This window comes from Momordica charantia (assembly GCF_013281855.1).
Source record: "Momordica charantia cultivar OHB3-1 chromosome 9 unlocalized genomic scaffold, Mcharantia_2.0 BLBB01000009.1, whole genome shotgun sequence".
In the NCBI taxonomy this organism is placed as follows: Eukaryota; Viridiplantae; Streptophyta; class Magnoliopsida; order Cucurbitales; family Cucurbitaceae; genus Momordica; species Momordica charantia.
The window spans coordinates 2,675,324-2,692,300 of NW_028275167.1; the positions used below are offsets into that span (position 1 = coordinate 2,675,324).

Below are 16,977 nucleotides of genomic sequence, written 5' to 3' on the forward strand. Positions count from 1 at the left end.
ATAGAAACCAGGAGAGGGCCTGTCGGCTGAGCCCTTTAGTCACGTCAAAGGCCCAAATTCTATATTTAATTAAATATTTCTTTTTTATTTGTATTACTAGCAAATATTTTAATATTTATTAAGGTCTTTTTTTTAGTAGAACCACATAATTTGGGGGAGAATGGAACTTTTTTTAAACAACAAGTGAAGATGAATTCATCCTCATGACCTCTTGATCAGAGATATTTGTCAATTAATACTGAGTTACTCATGTCAAATTTAATATATGATGAAGATAGGTGATCTAACAAGTTGAAGCTCAAGTTGCCACTAATATTTTAATATCCACTAAGGTAGGTTAGTGATTTATAATTTAACTATGATCCGTCGCTAATAGACGATAAGATGAATGTGTCTTGAAAATATTTATAATGTAATTAAGCATAACAAGATAATAAGTCAGTTAATAATAAAATTTTATTACTTAATTCTTTACGCCCAGATATATATATACTTTTCGGAGTTCGTATATGAATTTGTATTAAGTTTTAGGCAAAATTAAAAGAAAAACACCGTTGAACTTTTGTTATTTATTTTTTAAAAATACCCTTATCTTTTAAAAAATTTTAATTCTACATTCATATAAACGTTTCAAAAAATATACTTGAATTAAAAATTGACGTGACCTAACATAATTAGTTGACATTATAAAATAAATTTGACCTTCTAACTTTACCGATTATAGATCCGTCACTGTGTACACACATATATGCATATCTATTTATCATAATTAAAGGTTAAATTTAACCATTATGGATGGCTCAAGTGGTCAATGAGGGTCAGTGCAAATAGCAAAGGACGTAGAGGAAATGAGTTCAAACCATGGTGGCCACCTACCTAGGATAATATAAAAAAAATGTTAAATTTGTTTGTATTGTCAATAATTAATTAGAGTAAGTTTCTACTCTAATTGTCATCTAGTTATAGATTATGTTATGTCAACTTTTCGTTCGAAATATTAATGAATGTTTACTCAAATGATATATTTTTTTTAAATTTATCAACAGTCAAGAGTAAAACTTTTGAAAGGATAGATGTATTTTAAAACAAACCACAAATTTGACGAGCATTTATTTCGTAAATTAACATGAGTTTTATCATATACATACATATCTTTTTTTAGATAATATCTCTCTCTTCGAGTACGATATGATATTTTTTAAATAAATTTTTTAAAATGACACAAATAATTAGCAATGATTTTAGGTAAATTGCATGTAATTGTTGCGGTGAAATTGCAACCATGGGACGCGATTTAAGGTGAAATTGCAGTTAATAGTCATGATTTTGTAGAAGTCGCTGCCATTGACCGCAATTTCAATATGACATGTCTTTCGTGTTGGATTAGAAATTGCATGCATTGGCTGGATTTCTATCTAATATATATTGCTTTCTTTAACTAAATTCATAAAACCCACTTATTCAGCACTGACTCATTCATAAATATCATTAATTTCCTGAGTTTAATTATACATTCCAACATTTTTTAAGATTTTTTTTGGTTAATAATGTAGATGTTTAACTTAATTTTGTAATTTTTTATTCGAAGTACATTTATTTTGTTATAATTATTTTAAGGAATTTTGTTATTACTTTTGAATCTACGCCCATTTGTTTTTAAGATTACACTATTCTTCAACTTAACCCTATAATATCTCTCTTTATTTTAGTGTATATATAATGTACCTTAGGATTTGCACGTGGGCCCGATGTGCCAGCGTGACCAACGAGGAACCAGTACTCCGCCAATGGAACCCATATTCTCCGAGCGATCGCCACCGTCGATTTCAATCTGATCATCACTACGGTGGCAACTTTTTCGCGTTCATCGTACTATCGGTTGCACCGAATCATTCCGCCGCGAATGGCAGCGTCGTAATTTTATGACGTAACTGCTAAGCTTCGATCTGCTCTCGCTCCCTTCTCATATTAACACGAAAGACTTCGATAATTCAACACTGAAACCTCTCTCGCCATCTCTCTTCTCCAAGCTCCGATCACCTGTATCGCTCCGGTGCAACGATCAAGATCTCTCTTCCCAAGCTTTCACTTGCTCAATATGGTGAGTCGAAGATTTCCATCCATTTCTTTCAACGCATCTGCATTCAATTATACCTTAGATCTGGTTGAAATCTACTTCGATTTGATCACAATTGCTCAGTATTTGCGCAGTTCTCTTGACATTGCCATTGCTATACTAATTATTGGATTTATTCTCTTTGAAAACTCGAGTGTGAGAGCTCGAATTGGTTCTGCCTTTTGGTTGTTGGAACATAGTCACGGAATTGCTCTCTCTCTATCTCTCAGCTTTCCTGAGAGAAGGACGTTGGGATCTGGCATTCTAATGTTTGGTCTATGACAGTTCATATGTTAATAAATTTTGCCGCTACTGCTGAAACTTCTTTTGTTTTTTGTCTACGACCTCGAATCATTATTTCTGCTACTAACGGATTATTTTTTTGGTGGCTTGTGTGTTCGCAGCCTCTCAGACTTGAAATCAAGGTATCCCGATTCTTCTACCTGCTAAATGGATATAATGTGTTTGGTTTTGATTATTTTAAATTATTGTTCTGTGTTTTAAAATGCCTTCGTATTGTTTGGTTCAGAGGAAACTCGCTCAGAGATCGGAAAGAGTAAAATCTGTGGATTTGCATCCAACAGAACCATGGTAATTGCACCGTTTTTCATTGCCATATGGTTTTATTGCATTAGAGTTTTGTTGGCCCTTTATAAGCAAGCAGAATGGCCATAGTTGCTTATTAATACCATTAATGGGCAGTGCTACTTCTTGGACCATGTATGGGCCAGAAATTAAAATTAAAGTTATGCTTGATGTAAATGGTTTCTGTCATGTTAGTATATTGTAGTCCATGACGTTTCGCTTCCATTCTGTTGGCATCTTTGAGACTTCTCAGTTGATCATTTATGAAATTGTGATTATCTTATATTTCCACTGCAAAGGAGAAAAAGAAGACTTGAAGGTTCTGACACACACCTTACTGCAGGATTCTGGCGAGTTTGTATTCAGGAACTGTGTGCATCTGGAACTATCAGTCTCAGGTGTGGATATATGTTATCATTGATAAGAACATCGATGCTTTTTAATATTTTCTTTATACTGTAAGTACTTCAAACATGTTTTAAAAACAAGATCAGGTTTTTTCTAATAACTAGCTGCGCCATTTTTACATCAATGAATTGTTATATTTCCTGAAGTTTGTTACATTGTTTCCCACGATTCCATGATCTTCCTTGTAAGCTTCTCCAAGTAAGTTCTAACTTCAACCACAGTTTCATGAGAAAGATAATTGTCACAGTGAATGGAACTTGTTACACCTACGGTTTGACAGTTGATTCTCTCTGTTTCTCCATTACAATATACATCTTTTTGTTTCCTATCAAAAGAGAAACAAAGGACAGTTCATTCTTTCTGTTTTTTCAAGTCTTCTCATTTTGATTGGATAAGAAACTCAAACTTTATTTTTGGAGAGAAAAAGCATATAAACTAAGAAATAATTAATCATATACTTCATTTGGTATAACAGAAGAGGGCATCCTACATGAGGTGTTACCCAAATAAATTATTATGAGCATGTATTTAAAATTACATTTATGTATAACTCTAGGTGTTTTCCCAAGTTATTATCAGTTTTGAACCTTTGGTAGGCACTTTTTAAATGTGAATTCTTTAAATAACTTCTTTGTTTAATTTTGTCAACTCTAAATTTTAAATGTTTAATCGTCTGGACACTTCTACAGATCATGGTCAAGTCTTTTGAGGTCACCGAGTTACCAGGTAAGCCGTAAAGTCAATATAGAGAGGTGGATATGAGGGGATGGAAGAATATGATATGAAGTTTTTGTTGTGTGTTCACTGTGTTGGCAGTTAGGTCAGCCAAATTTATTGTGCGGAAGCAATGGGTCGTTGCTGGTGCAGATGACATGTTCATTCGTGTCTACAATTATAATACAATGGATAAGATAAAAGTCTTCGAGGCACATACAGATTACATTAGGTGTGTTGCTGTCCATCCTACACTTCCATATGTACTGTCATCATCTGATGATATGCTCATAAAGCTTTGGGATTGGGAGAAGGGTTGGGTGTGCACTCAAATTTTTGAGGGACATTCTCATTATGTGATGCAAGTAACATTTAATCCCAAGGACACTAACACCTTTGCGAGTGCTTCTCTTGACCGCACTATCAAGGTAACATTGAGAATTTTCTGTTGGTGAAACGTCCTCTCTGTTCCTAGTTTGTATGATGATGCTGAATTAAGTTTGGTACAATTTTCGTGGCAGATTTGGAATCTTGGCTCTCCGGACCCTAATTTTACATTGGATGCCCATCAGAAGGGAGTAAATTGTGTTGATTACTTTACTGGTGGTGACAAACCCTACCTAATTACTGGTTCTGATGATCATACTGCTAAGGTCACTATTATTCTAATTCTTAACCTATGTTTCACTGGATCCAAATGGAGGATATTTAATTAAATCATATGAAAACAGGTGTGGGACTATCAAACCAAAAGTTGTGTACAGACTCTTGAAGGTCATACACACAATGTGTCCGCTGTTTGTTTCCATCCAGAACTTCCTATTATCATCACAGGTTCCGAGGATGGTACTGTTCGCATATGGCATGCAACCACTTATAGGTAATTTTGGTTCGTGATTTTTATGATATTGACATTTAAATTTTCTCCTTTTGGGATTTCCACTTATTTATTTGTCAACAGGATTTTAAATTTTGCTAACTTGGCTATGCATGAAAAAAACCGGACCGGCTACGCATTTATCATGCGCTTTGATGGGTTTTTTTGCAATACAAAGTTTCTTATCCCAAAAAAAAAAAAAGAAACTATGCATGATAAATTAATTTGGTAGTTAGGTTCCCTTGATTTATTGGTTATAAATATTTTGTCACCCATTTCATTTGAATTATATGTTTTATAGTTCTCTCATGCGAGAATTTTTTTGATCCATTTTATTGAATCTCAGGCTTGAGAACACATTGAATTATGGTCTAGAGCGAGTTTGGGCTATTGGATATATTAAGGGTTCCCGACGGTAAGTCATTTATGTGGTTGCTAATTTTGCTTTCTTCATATAAGCACTGTTTTTCCTTTAGGTAGGAATGACAGGATTGGAACCCGTGATATTTTGTAATTCTCAATCTTGTTTTATCTTTCACTTTCTCATCTTACTTGTTAAATTTCTAATTTTTTAACTTTCCCACCTTTTCAATTGAAACACTAGTCTATTATCATGTAAAATGCTCATGAAAGTTTAAATTTTACTCCATTCTGAAACAAATTAAGTTCCAGATGGATTTGAGTAAATTATTAATAGCTAATAATGTCTAATAAAGTTTAAGTTTAAATTGATTATAATTCTTTTCATGTTTAAGATATATGTTATTAGATTTTTCTAAAAATGATTTAGATAAATATAAATTCCTAATGAATGAATACTGTCAAGTACATATTATTCAATATTTAACTCCATAATTTATGGTCTATTTCTTAAAAAAAATTAAAATGAGTAAATTATTCATTATGGCAAGGTTATTTTCTATTAATCTAAAAACTTATTTGTAATAAAGAAATAACAATAGTCAAATAGTTTATTTAACATTTAAAGAAGTTCGTGTACAATTCTTTTCCTTATTAAATATAGTAATTTAACTATTATTAATAGTAAATCAATGAACATAAATTATGAATAGAGTTAATAAATAATATGTAAATAATTGAGCACATATTTGAACTTTTTAATTAGGGAGTGGACAAAATAATTAAAAGTGATTCTCCACCATTTCCTATTGATATACTAAAGATAAAAAGTAAAAATGCAGGATAGTGGATAGAGTATATAGCTCATGAGATCATTTCTAAATGGTTGAAAATTTAATATTTAAAAATCTGCTTGAGTTATTTTATTTTCTATTGCTAGAAATGATGTATCTTTTCTCCTACAGGGTTGTGATTGGTTATGATGAAGGAACAATCATGGTAAAACTTGGCCGGGAGGTACCTGTGGCTAGCATGGATAATACTGGTAAAATTATTTGGGCTAAGCACAATGAAATTCAAACAGTGAACATTAAGAGTGTAGGAGCAGACTATGAGGTTTGAACTTGATAGCATCTTTCTTTATATTCTGCTTTATGACAGCTTCTTTGTTTCTGGATTTATTTTTTGATCTTTCTTTATAGGTTACTGATGGGGAGAGGTTACCCTTGGCTGTCAAGGAATTGGGGACCTGTGATCTTTATCCTCAAGTAAGTAATTGTGCACGTATGGTTTTCTAATTATATGATTTCACATCTTCTAAATTTCATGTGTTTTCTTGTCATAAGGTAATTCATAGTTCATTGTTACAGTGATGCTACTTTGGAAGCATGTGTAGTTTTGTTTACCTTTTCATGAAACTCACTGCATGTATTACTGATAATGTTTGTGATGTTTGCTCTATGGCTTGGATGACATCTCAAATGATTAATATAGACCAGTATTCTTGTTTTCTGTTGTTATTTTTGATATCTGTTTCACTGGTCATCTTTTTATGGTGAAACTGTTGATACTTTGCTGAAAAGTTCTTGTTTAATTCAGTTTATACGAAACCTCTTGTATTAGAATGAATATTTATTTTTGTTGATTGTTCTCTTTTCCGTGAGTTTCCGGGCCATTTTGTTGATTGTTCTTGTTTTCATGTTCTACTTGTTTACTCTTCCAATTTCTATCAGAGCTTAAAGCACAATCCCAATGGAAGGTTTGTTGTTGTCTGTGGAGATGGTGAATACATTATCTATACAGCTTTGGCATGGAGGAATAGGTCGTTTGGTTCAGCATTGGAAATTGTTTGGTCATCTGATGGAGAATATGCTGCTCGAGAGAGTACATCAAAGATAAAGATTTTCACAAAAAATTTCCAGGTCTGTATTCATTTTAATAAATATTCAAGTCAAGAACTCTTGGAATTACATGGTATGTTTCATTTTATGCATTTGATGTCAATGGCAAACGATGCAACAAATGCAATGTGTTGTGCTTGTTCAAGTGAGAGGAAAACCGTATATGAAAAATATTCTGTTTAGATTCTTAGATCTACTCACTTGTGTGAATATTACATATTTTTGATAAATTTATGGGCATTTATGAATAATTTTATTTTATGATTATTTCATTGTCTATCTTGGCTCTAGTTCTAGACACTAAGGGGTGTTTGGCTCAAGGTCTAGATTTTTGTAATCTAGGCATAAAAAGTCAAGCTTATGTTTGACACGTAGGTTTGCTTTATCCCTAGCTATGAATTTTAATTCTGAAACTCACATTTGATACTGTATATTAACTTTTACAAATCACAAACGTACCAATCAAATAAAGGGTATACGAACTGGAGTTTCTATAACCAATTCATTTGCACAATCCAAACAAATGAAACCAACTCAGACTTTTCAACACTAGACTTCATGAATCTAGGTTAATTAGAACCATGAGCCTAAGGTCTCCTAAGTGTTTATTTGTCTTGTAACTTTCTTGAGTTTATGTGTCAAATATTTTAAATAGTATGCCGTTTGAAGATATTGGTTGAGCATCTTGAGTTGATGGGAAATAAGTTATTTCAGGAAAAGAAGAGCATTCGACCTACATTTTCTGCGGAGCGTATTTATGGAGGAACTCTTTTAGCAATGTGCTCCAACGATTTTATATGCTTTTATGACTGGGCAGAGTGCCGGTTAATTCGACGGATTGATGTAAATGTGAAAGTGAGTGCAGATATTCCTCAAGAAGCTTTCTAGGCAGCTTGCCTCCACAGACACATGCTTTATGTACTAAATTTTCCCTGACCTTTTGCTAATGTATTTTATTATTATTGTTTCAAAATGTCAGAATCTCTATTGGGCTGATAGTGGTGACTTGGTGGCAATTTCCAGTGACTCAGCATTTTATATCTTGAAGTACAATGTAAGCTGCCATTCATTTAAAGTCCTCTTTTGAAATAGTTGTATTTGCAGTTGCATTTACTGAATCGTTTTCTGGTGGATGCATCTCAAGTCATCTTTAGTATGACTACTGTTTGTTTGTCTTTCATGGCTAGACGTAGTGCTAAGAAAAATTTTGTCTAATAAGTATATTTTGTGATGCAGCGCGATGTTGTTTCCTCTTATCTTGATAGTGGGAGATCAGTTGATGAAGAAGGTGTTGAGGATGCTTTTGAGCTTCTGCATGAAACAAGTGAACGTGTTAGGACCGGCTTATGGGTTGGGGATTGTTTCATTTATAATAATTCCTCTTGGAGGCTAAATTATTGTGTTGGTGGTGAGGTAGTTATCGTTCCTATCCTTCCCCACCCCCAGCTTTTTGCGGACATTTTCATAAGGCTTCTTTAAGTTCACATCGATATACTGTCTTTCAACAAAAAAAGAGAGAGAAAGAAGATACTCGTTGTGGCCCCCTTGATGTATGACTTATTTTCAGGTTACTACAATGTTTCATCTGGATCGGCCTATGTATTTGCTTGGATATCTTGCCAGTCAAAGTCGCGTGTATTTAATAGACAAAGAATTTAAGTAAGCAGATGCTATTTTATATTCTTGGCACTGATAATTGCTACCGTCTGGTCTGGGTTAATGATGTGATGATCTGTTGGATGTTGCAGTGTTATAGGATACACATTACTTCTTAGCTTGATTGAATACAAGACATTGGTAATGCGTGGAGATCTGGAAAGAGCCAATGAAATTTTACCTTCAATCCCCAAGGAGCATCATAATAGGTAGCTTCGAAGTCTCAGATTTAAAACTGTGGTGTAAATTTGTAATATGACATTTCTGAAACACGTCATATCTTAAAAATAGTGTTTTTAGCATCTCTATTGTTCCAAGCAGAAATTTCAGACTTGTCTCACGTGTTATGGTAGTTTGCAGCAAGCAACTTTTTCATTCTCAGTTTAGGAGTAGGACTGTCAACAATGAATTATTGAACTGATTTCTTGTTTCTTGTTAATAAAGAAATACAATGAATTATTGAACCAGCTAAAACCATTCAGTTCCTTATTAAATTATGTTGCAACAGTGCACAAGGAAATGTTTTTTCTTAAAATTTCATACGTTCTACAGATCATTTCTGTGTCCTAAATTTATCATCACAATCTGTAAATCATAACATGTTCAAAATTTTAGATCTTGGTTTTTGCTCTATGACTTCTGACACTTGAAATTCCAATTTATAGTTCTCCCCAATAGTGCATAGATGCTTCGATACTCATGTTGTACCTGTGGTTCCCTTTTTTTTTGGACAAGAGATGCAGTATTGAATAAGAGGCATGTCTTCCTTAGATTTGGAAATTTCTGTATTGATATTTCTTCCTTAGATTTGCAATGCTGTTTATATTTACACTTGTTATTTGGGCCAATTGGTGTGTTTTTCTGTAAACTCCTTGGCTTCTTTTGAGGGTATCTTGTCTCTTTTGTATCTCTTTTTTTGTTAATGAAAGGTGTCTCTTCTTAAGAGGAGGAAGAAAGGAGAATTTTGATAAATTTCTTAGTTTTTGTTGTCTCTCAGCGTGGCTCGCTTTTTGGAATCCCGAGGTATGATAGAAGAGGCACTGGACGTAGCAACAGATCCTGATTATAGATTTGACTTAGCGATACAGCTTGGTAGATTAGATGTTGCAAAGGTATGCTCCACTGATGTCAGAGCTAAACAAATGTAGGGTGCTGTATGGAGAGCTCGTTTAGAACAATGTTTAGTTTCCTTTCTTTTCTTCTCCTTGTTTCTTTGGGGACAGGTTGCTTTAATAGTTCAATTGAGATCCAAATAAAGGTTTAATTTATCTTGTGCAGGAAATTGCAACAACCGTACATAGCGAATCCAAATGGAAGCAGCTTGGAGAATTGGCATTGTCCACTGGAAAGGTGTTTAATTTCACACTCTGTACTGCTGTCCAATACTACTTAGAGTATTTATTTAACAATTCTCTGATGTCCATCTCTGTCGAGTCATGTTATTGCAGCTAGAAATGGCAGAGGAGTGCCTAAAATTTGCCATGGACCTGAGTGGCCTGCTGCTGCTATATTCTTCTTTAGGAGATGCTGAAGGAATATCGCAGCTTGCTTCTCTTGCTAAAGAGCAAGGAAAGAATAATGTTGCTTTCCTCTGTTTATTTACGTTGGGTAAATTAGAAGACTGCCTCCAGCTGTTGGTGGAAAGGTAAAATCTCTCTTTGTTTATGATGAACCTGTTGAATTATGGTATAGATGCTTACATTGTCTTCTTGCAGTAATCGGATACCTGAAGCTGCATTGATGGCACGATCTTATCTTCCAAGCAAAGTTTCTGAGATAGTTGCTATCTGGAGAAAGGACCTGAATAAGGTAATATTTAATTCTTATGTCCTGTTGATGTTGAATATTCCTTCTACTGAAGTTTTATCATTGTTGCACATTTGGGTGAGTTGGTATATAGGGAAATAGTTTGGAGTTTGTTAGAAGGACCTATTAGCCACAGTGGTTATAAACAATGGGAGAGTGAGGTGAGGTAGGCAGATGATGAGATTAGCTTGTGGGCAATGTTTAAAAGACTCGCGACAAGTTTGGGCCCTTTTTTTCTTTCAAAGAGGTAAGGTTTAAGTTTTGAGATGCTATGTAGCGTAAGCCTTAATTTGAATGAAAAACTATACAAATCATATAACTGTACACTAAAGTATCACTAAACATAGTAAACCAAAAATATAGTCTATCAATGAAGGCATATTTTGATTTGCATTGGTTCCACTATATTCAAACCACCACGAGTGGAAGATCAATTATAGAAAACCTTATTTTTTGGGCATTTATGATTTCCAAATTGGCATAGTGAGAGCACTGTCCAAAATGACATTGGGGGCAAATAACTTATTCAACCAAGACCATAAAAGCATCCAAAATTTCCCACTTCATCTTGTATATCTGCTGAGCTGGTGAAATATAATGAATAATGTTTGAGAGGTTGGCCCATTTTTGAATCTCTAAACAATAGTCTCTTCTAAACTAAATTCGTATCCCTTTCGCTCCAATGACCATCACGTACTAAAAATGCCTTTAGAAATTGCCACCTGATACAAGTTAGGAAAGGGAGTTCAAAGCTGTAACCCATCCTTAGATCCTCCCCACAATGGTTTATATTCTCTCCCTTATCGAATTTATAGTGTGATCCTTAGTTTTCTAGATGCTTTTAGAATATTACCTCCACCAGCTTCTAGCACTCTAGCATTTGGTTGATATAATTCTTCTGCCCCCTTGGTGTGAATTCCATATGTTTACAGTTTACCTATAGTAAGGGCCGTACATATTTTCTCAAGTTTCCCAAGCCAAGCTCTCCCAGTTATCCAATTTACAAAGAGACTTCTCTTCCAGCCAACAACGTGGCTTCCTCTCCATTTCATCACGGAAGGAAATCCCTCATCTCTTTTATTGGGAATCTTAAAGAGGGAACGAAAGTTCCAACCGGTCTTTAAGGATCATTACAATGAAGAGTCATTACTAAGCCATTGAATTCGACCAAAGAAGAGGGAGACAGTCTAGAGGCCTTAGTAATGAATAATCCCTAAGCCTAAAAGGGGAGGTGAGATGAAAGACCGGAAGATGACCCTACTCGAACTTTCAACTAGTAAATATGCCCCCAAACAGCTCAGAAGCGAGAAAGGGGCCTCCTTCTCTAAGACCCTTAGATGCTTGCTGTCCCCTCTTGGCCTTCCATGGATGAATGAGCACCCTACACAGTTGAGGATCCAAGAAGCTACTTCTTCTCGAAACCTTTTTCCTCCAAAGGCTAGGAACCATTGTATTTTCTCTCTGCCCAACCTTTTAACAGAATTACTCGAGTTTACTGTTTCTTTAAACTCCTATCAAGGATCACCTAGGAATTACAATTTTTAAGAATGATACTAGTAAATACCAAATTTAGAATACTCATAACCTAAGTGTCCACTTTACTTCCTACATTTCATTCAAGAAGGCGTGCGACTATTTGTTGCCTCCCTTTATTTGTTGTCTCCCTCCCTTTATTTGTTGTCTCCCTTTATATACTATGTTTCATTACTTTTACCTTTATATTTAGATGTAATGTTCACATCAATTAGTATAGTAGGCTTCTTGCATGATGGGTTTCATGGAATATTTTTGTTAACTGTAATATGTAATTTTTCCTCTTTATATACTGGTTTTATCATATAATTTACAGTAAGAAAAGAGCAGTATGAACTGAAGGCCTTGAGATTTCATACTTCAACAAATTTATATGCACATACATCCCTTTGCAGTTATTGTAGGAAGATTTATGACATGCACAAACTTGGCATCGACTAACAACTTTTTTTTCACGTCACTTGACAACAATTAACTGATCAAGTGGTTTATAATGTTTTCATGTCACTTGCAGTCATTCTTATCACATGTTGATCAAAAACACCATTGACCTACCTCATTTAATTTTGAAAATATATTAGGTCAATCCAAAAGCAGCTGATTCACTAGCCGATCCTGAAGAGTATCCTAATTTGTTTGATGATTGGCAACTTGCAGTTTCTGTTGAATCTAAATTTTCAGAGACCAGGTACCTTTGTCTATCTTTTTTATATACACGTGAGGAAATGAAATAATGTTGAAAACGAATTGGCATGAATGACGAGGAGCAGAGGTATTTGTAGAAAAATTAATGCCATATGCCATGTACTAAAGTTATGTGAAAGCAAAAATATTGTCTCCGCTCTCTAAAGGAGGCTGAAAAATCAATTATACTTAAAGTATAATTGCCATTGCTATTCGTTTATATCTATGCAATGCAACCTAAGAAGGAATATGCAGTTCTCTGATTATGTCTGGTAGAAACATTTATCAGAGTTCATGTGTATTTCTGCTTGCAGTAGTTGTATGTGCATGTGCTTCTGCTTAAGCTTATATGACCTCAGCTTTCCACAAGTCGCCTGATAGTTCTTCTGTTGAAATGATTTATTCATCATCATGATTATTTTTTCTGCAAGTGGTGTTCTCTTGTTTGTATCATTAGTCACTCTAAAGTTGACCCATTGTAATTATTGCACATATATGATTGGTCAATCATATTAAATGGTATATTCACACATTACATGACTAAGAAACTAGTTTCAACATAGTATTGGATGCTTGATTATAGAACCTACGTTTATATCTTTCCTTGAATTTCATTAGGGGTGTTTATCCTCCTGCGGTGGAGTATGCCAATCAAGCTGACAGGTCACATGCAACTCTTGTGGAGGCTTTTAGGAATATGCATGTAGATGAAGAGGAGCTTCTTGAAAATGGAGATCCAAACCTTGAGGTATGTACTGTATGCAGATTTCATACTACTTGAAAGGTACAAAGTTCTTTTTTGCTTCCTGCTTATTTAACAGGCTTGAGTTGGTGGAAGACATTGATATTTTACTTGCTCTCTATCATTTCTTTCCTTCTAGCTATTATTAATTATCAGTTAGACCACCATTTGAAAAAGCTGTCAGAGTAATTAATTGTACATGGCTTTATCGAGAGAGAGATTCAGGGTGTGGGAATTGTGTGGATAGTTGTTCTTATTTTTTATTTTTCTTTGATAACTGGGAGTCGGAGCTTTGCTCCCCTATACCCACGGGCAAAGCTCTTGAGTGCTTATTTTGTTTATTTCCTTTTTAAGACTAAATTTTATGCAGGAGAGGTATTTCTCTGTACTACTCATAGTTGCTATTTCTTTCTCAATTACTTGCTTGTGGGAATTATATCCCATCACTGTGACATATTAATGGTTGAGTTGTGAAGTTTGGCCATTTTGTATAGAATCTTTATTTATTCAAGCGATGGAATTTGACATTCATGATGTACTTTTTTGTATTTTTTATTTTTATTTCTAGCATGAATTAAGATTGAGGTCTGGAACTTAGTTTATCTGAGTTGTGGTGGTGATTGATCAGAATGGAGATGAAGAGACTGCAGAGCACCAAAATGGAGAAGATAGCCAAGAGGAGGCTGTTGTGGTGGATGCTGATTCAACAGATGGTGCGGTTCTTGTTAATGGTAACGAGGCCGATGAAGAGTGGGGTACGAATAATGAAGGAACCCAGTCAGCTTAAAGGCAATTGGTTGCGCAAGTGTGAAAATCCAATTGTTGTCTCTGGTGATTAGTTGATTCTAAAATGCCAGCTTTGCATGTATTTGTGCAACCTGCTTTCTGTATTACTCGATCTACTACTACCTCAACATCTCTTCACAACAACAAAGAAACGCATGGATAGCATTTTAGATTATCACGAATTAATGCTTCCATATTTACTGAAATTCATACAGATTTTGCTACTATCGTCTAACATATTACATTTTAATTTTTATCGAAGGAGCATTTTTCTTGACATATGCCCTGAAAGTAGTTTATAGGATTGCACAGAACATAATTCTCTGCTAAGTTGTACCTTTCCAATATTCATTATTTTGTCATAGGAATATTGATTTCAGAATATAATCTATTTTTCTTTATTTCTCCCATATCACTTTGAAACAATTGGGATGCTTTTCTTCGAGCTCTGATGATAACTGCTGAAATTTAGTTGTGATACTTTTGTGACAAGCGATTAAAACATCTTTCATGATCACTAATGCGATTTAGAAGTCTTTCACTCATGTTCTATCTCTTTCGATGTCGGTTTTATAACTCTTCTTACTTGGTATTCATTTCCTTATATTTTGCAGTGTTAACATCAGATCACTAGGTTTCAGCTGCTCGATTCGATGCTGAAGTGGGGAGGAGAAATTCTTTACTGAAGCAGATGAACTTCTGTGCAGACATGGATTTGGCATGTGCAAATATACTCAACTACATGATCGTTCCAGCAAATAGAATTTAATGAATTTTACATTCTTTATGACTATCAAGTCAATTTTTGTAACTATAGATAGATGTACTCATTCTCCTTTTAGAATAGTTACCTTGTATTACTACTACTCTCACCTTTGGACCATGCCTTATAGAGCATAGGTTTGTGCCATGTAGATCTGATTATTATTCCCATTTTAGCCATAGCCCCATTTGCAATTTGTTATTGTAATCTTAATCAGTAGCTCGAGTCGACTTTTTTTCCTTTTTGAATTTGATTCTCGTGAAGTAAAAATAAGTGAATACAGTTTCCTTGCTCACACTTTTTGTGCTTAACCATTGTCATGGCTGAATGTCTTTCACATCAGATTTTTGTTGGCCCAGAAGTTGGTTGAAATTGTGGGGAGAGACTCTGTTTGCCACCCACTTTGTGCAGCACAAACAAATGCTGTTGCTATGGCACACGCAGGATAAATGGTCTAGTAGATTTTGTTGCCTTTCCTATTGCCATATCTCTCTGTATTCTGAGGCCTTTACATCACAAAAGTTTTTATCCATATTTATTTCTTGGAGAGAAGTTTTTTTTAATCCTTGTTCTATTTATTAGTTCTATATTTGCATTGAAATCACTTACCTGGAAGTGTGAATGGTCTAGTTTCTCTATTCGAGGTTGAAAAATGTGGTTGGTAGTTTTACATAGAGAAATGACATGTATATTTTGAATTTGTATCAAATTTGCATCCATAATGTAGCAGTCAAACTCAATAATTTTTCTAGTTTTAATATTTATAATTTGAAAAATATAGTTCCAATATGGGTTTTTTTTTCTCAAGGTGAACAAATACAATATCATTGGAAGATTTTACGTTCAAGTTATAACATTGTAGAAGATTTTACGTTCAGTGAAATGTCTCAAACAGGGACAAAGATGCTCCATTTTGCTGAGTGGTAATTTCTAGTTTTACCAAATCCTTTAATTTTGTATCAGGGGTAATTTTGGTAATTTGATGCATCATATTTTGTAGTTTGTACAAGAATAACAATAGTCATATTTTTTTCCCTGTTGTTAGTGGATGCACAAAGTCCATAACATAACATAAAAGAGGTCATGTTCACACCTCACTCAAGTGAGGCAAGTTCAACAACTTGCTCAAACAACCACAAACTATCTCTTGAGTGCGCCTGCGAGAGGCATTTGAGCAGATTCAGTATCAAAAATTGAATAAATTATTTCAACTTGATTCCAACTTTGTGGAGAAAAAACTGTCATGATTAAATTTTATTTAGTTTTATTTTTTTGGAGATGGAGAAATTTTTTGATAAGTACCTGCTCTTTTTATTCATAGTTTAACACATCATCAGTTGATATATTATTTTATTTTATAAATCACACATCGTTATTAAAAGTTGCTGATAGGAAAAACTTTTCTTTAGACAACATTTTTAATACTACAAAAGGACCTACTCTTTCCATTCATACTTTGGAAACACTATGGATTCATATATTATTTTGGTTAAAAGTTGTTGATAGGATAAAATTTTCTTTGGAGAAACTTTTGATACTCCTAGGATACCTACTCTTTCTATTCATACTTTGACACATCACTAATTGATATATTATTTTATTCTGTGATCATTGTTAAAAATTGCTGATATATCAGAAAATGAATGTAAAAGGAAGTAATATGAAAAATTTTCCCCTTCCTTGGAGACGTGAATTATTTGCATACTTTATTGGGCCGATTAATATCCCACAATACAAGCCCAAAATGTCAGCCCATGATCCAATTTACTTCCGGGTAGCGTGAAAGCTCCGCGAAATCGTTTGATGCAATCCGTGGGGAACCGACCCGGGCCCCTTCCTTTTTTTATTTATTTATTTTTTGCAAACTACAAATTTAAATTAAATTCAGTCATTTTCTATACTTTAAATTAATATATTTAACATGTAGACATAATCTTTATCAAGCATTATAATTTTCTATTAACTCGTGCATGAGCGTGTGTATGTTTTTTTTTTTTTGTAAAAATAATTTCAAATGGGTGAATTTAATAAGAATAAAATTACTCA

At 34.1% G+C, this 16,977-nt stretch overlaps 1 protein-coding gene across 4 annotated transcripts; it reads left to right on the forward strand.

Moving 5' to 3' along the window:
* The first annotated feature begins 1,945 nt into the window (after window positions 1–1,945).
* Window positions 1,946–15,226, forward strand: LOC111013510 (coatomer subunit beta'-2). 4 transcript variants are annotated; one of them, XR_015787264.1, is made up of 25 exons: window positions 1,947–2,101; window positions 2,521–2,541; window positions 2,646–2,707; window positions 3,045–3,099; window positions 3,799–3,835; window positions 3,926–4,251; window positions 4,345–4,476; window positions 4,555–4,703; window positions 5,047–5,115; window positions 6,026–6,176; window positions 6,263–6,328; window positions 6,794–6,982; window positions 7,676–7,816; window positions 7,941–8,015; window positions 8,198–8,374; window positions 8,529–8,620; window positions 8,710–8,826; window positions 9,615–9,729; window positions 9,896–9,967; window positions 10,066–10,262; window positions 10,333–10,426; window positions 12,538–12,644; window positions 13,259–13,388; window positions 14,011–14,247; window positions 14,783–15,226. XR_015787264.1 is itself a non-coding variant. In XM_022287958.2 (25 exons), exons 1-24 carry the CDS (start codon window positions 2,099–2,101, stop codon window positions 14,167–14,169), a joined length of 2,736 nt encoding a protein of 911 aa, XP_022143650.1. In that variant the 5' UTR covers window positions 1,947–2,098; the 3' UTR covers window positions 14,170–14,213; window positions 14,783–15,226. The 4 variants fall into 4 exon arrangements, 3 of the variants coding, with proteins under 3 accessions (XP_087973815.1, XP_022143650.1, XP_022143660.1); XM_022287958.2 differs by having other exon boundaries at window positions 14,011–14,213; XM_022287968.2 differs by having other exon boundaries at window positions 14,011–14,137.
* Window positions 15,227–16,977: the final 1,751 nt, after the last annotated feature.

Bases quoted from the DNA above. Each gene is read 5' to 3' on its own strand.
- LOC111013510 (XM_022287958.2), top strand. The intron at 8,016-8,197 runs GTAAGCTGCCAT...TTTGTGATGCAG, and splicing joins TTTATATCTTGAAGTACAAT to CGCGATGTTGTTTCCTCTTA. The intron at 8,621-8,709 runs GTAAGCAGATGC...TGGATGTTGCAG, and splicing joins TTAATAGACAAAGAATTTAA to TGTTATAGGATACACATTAC.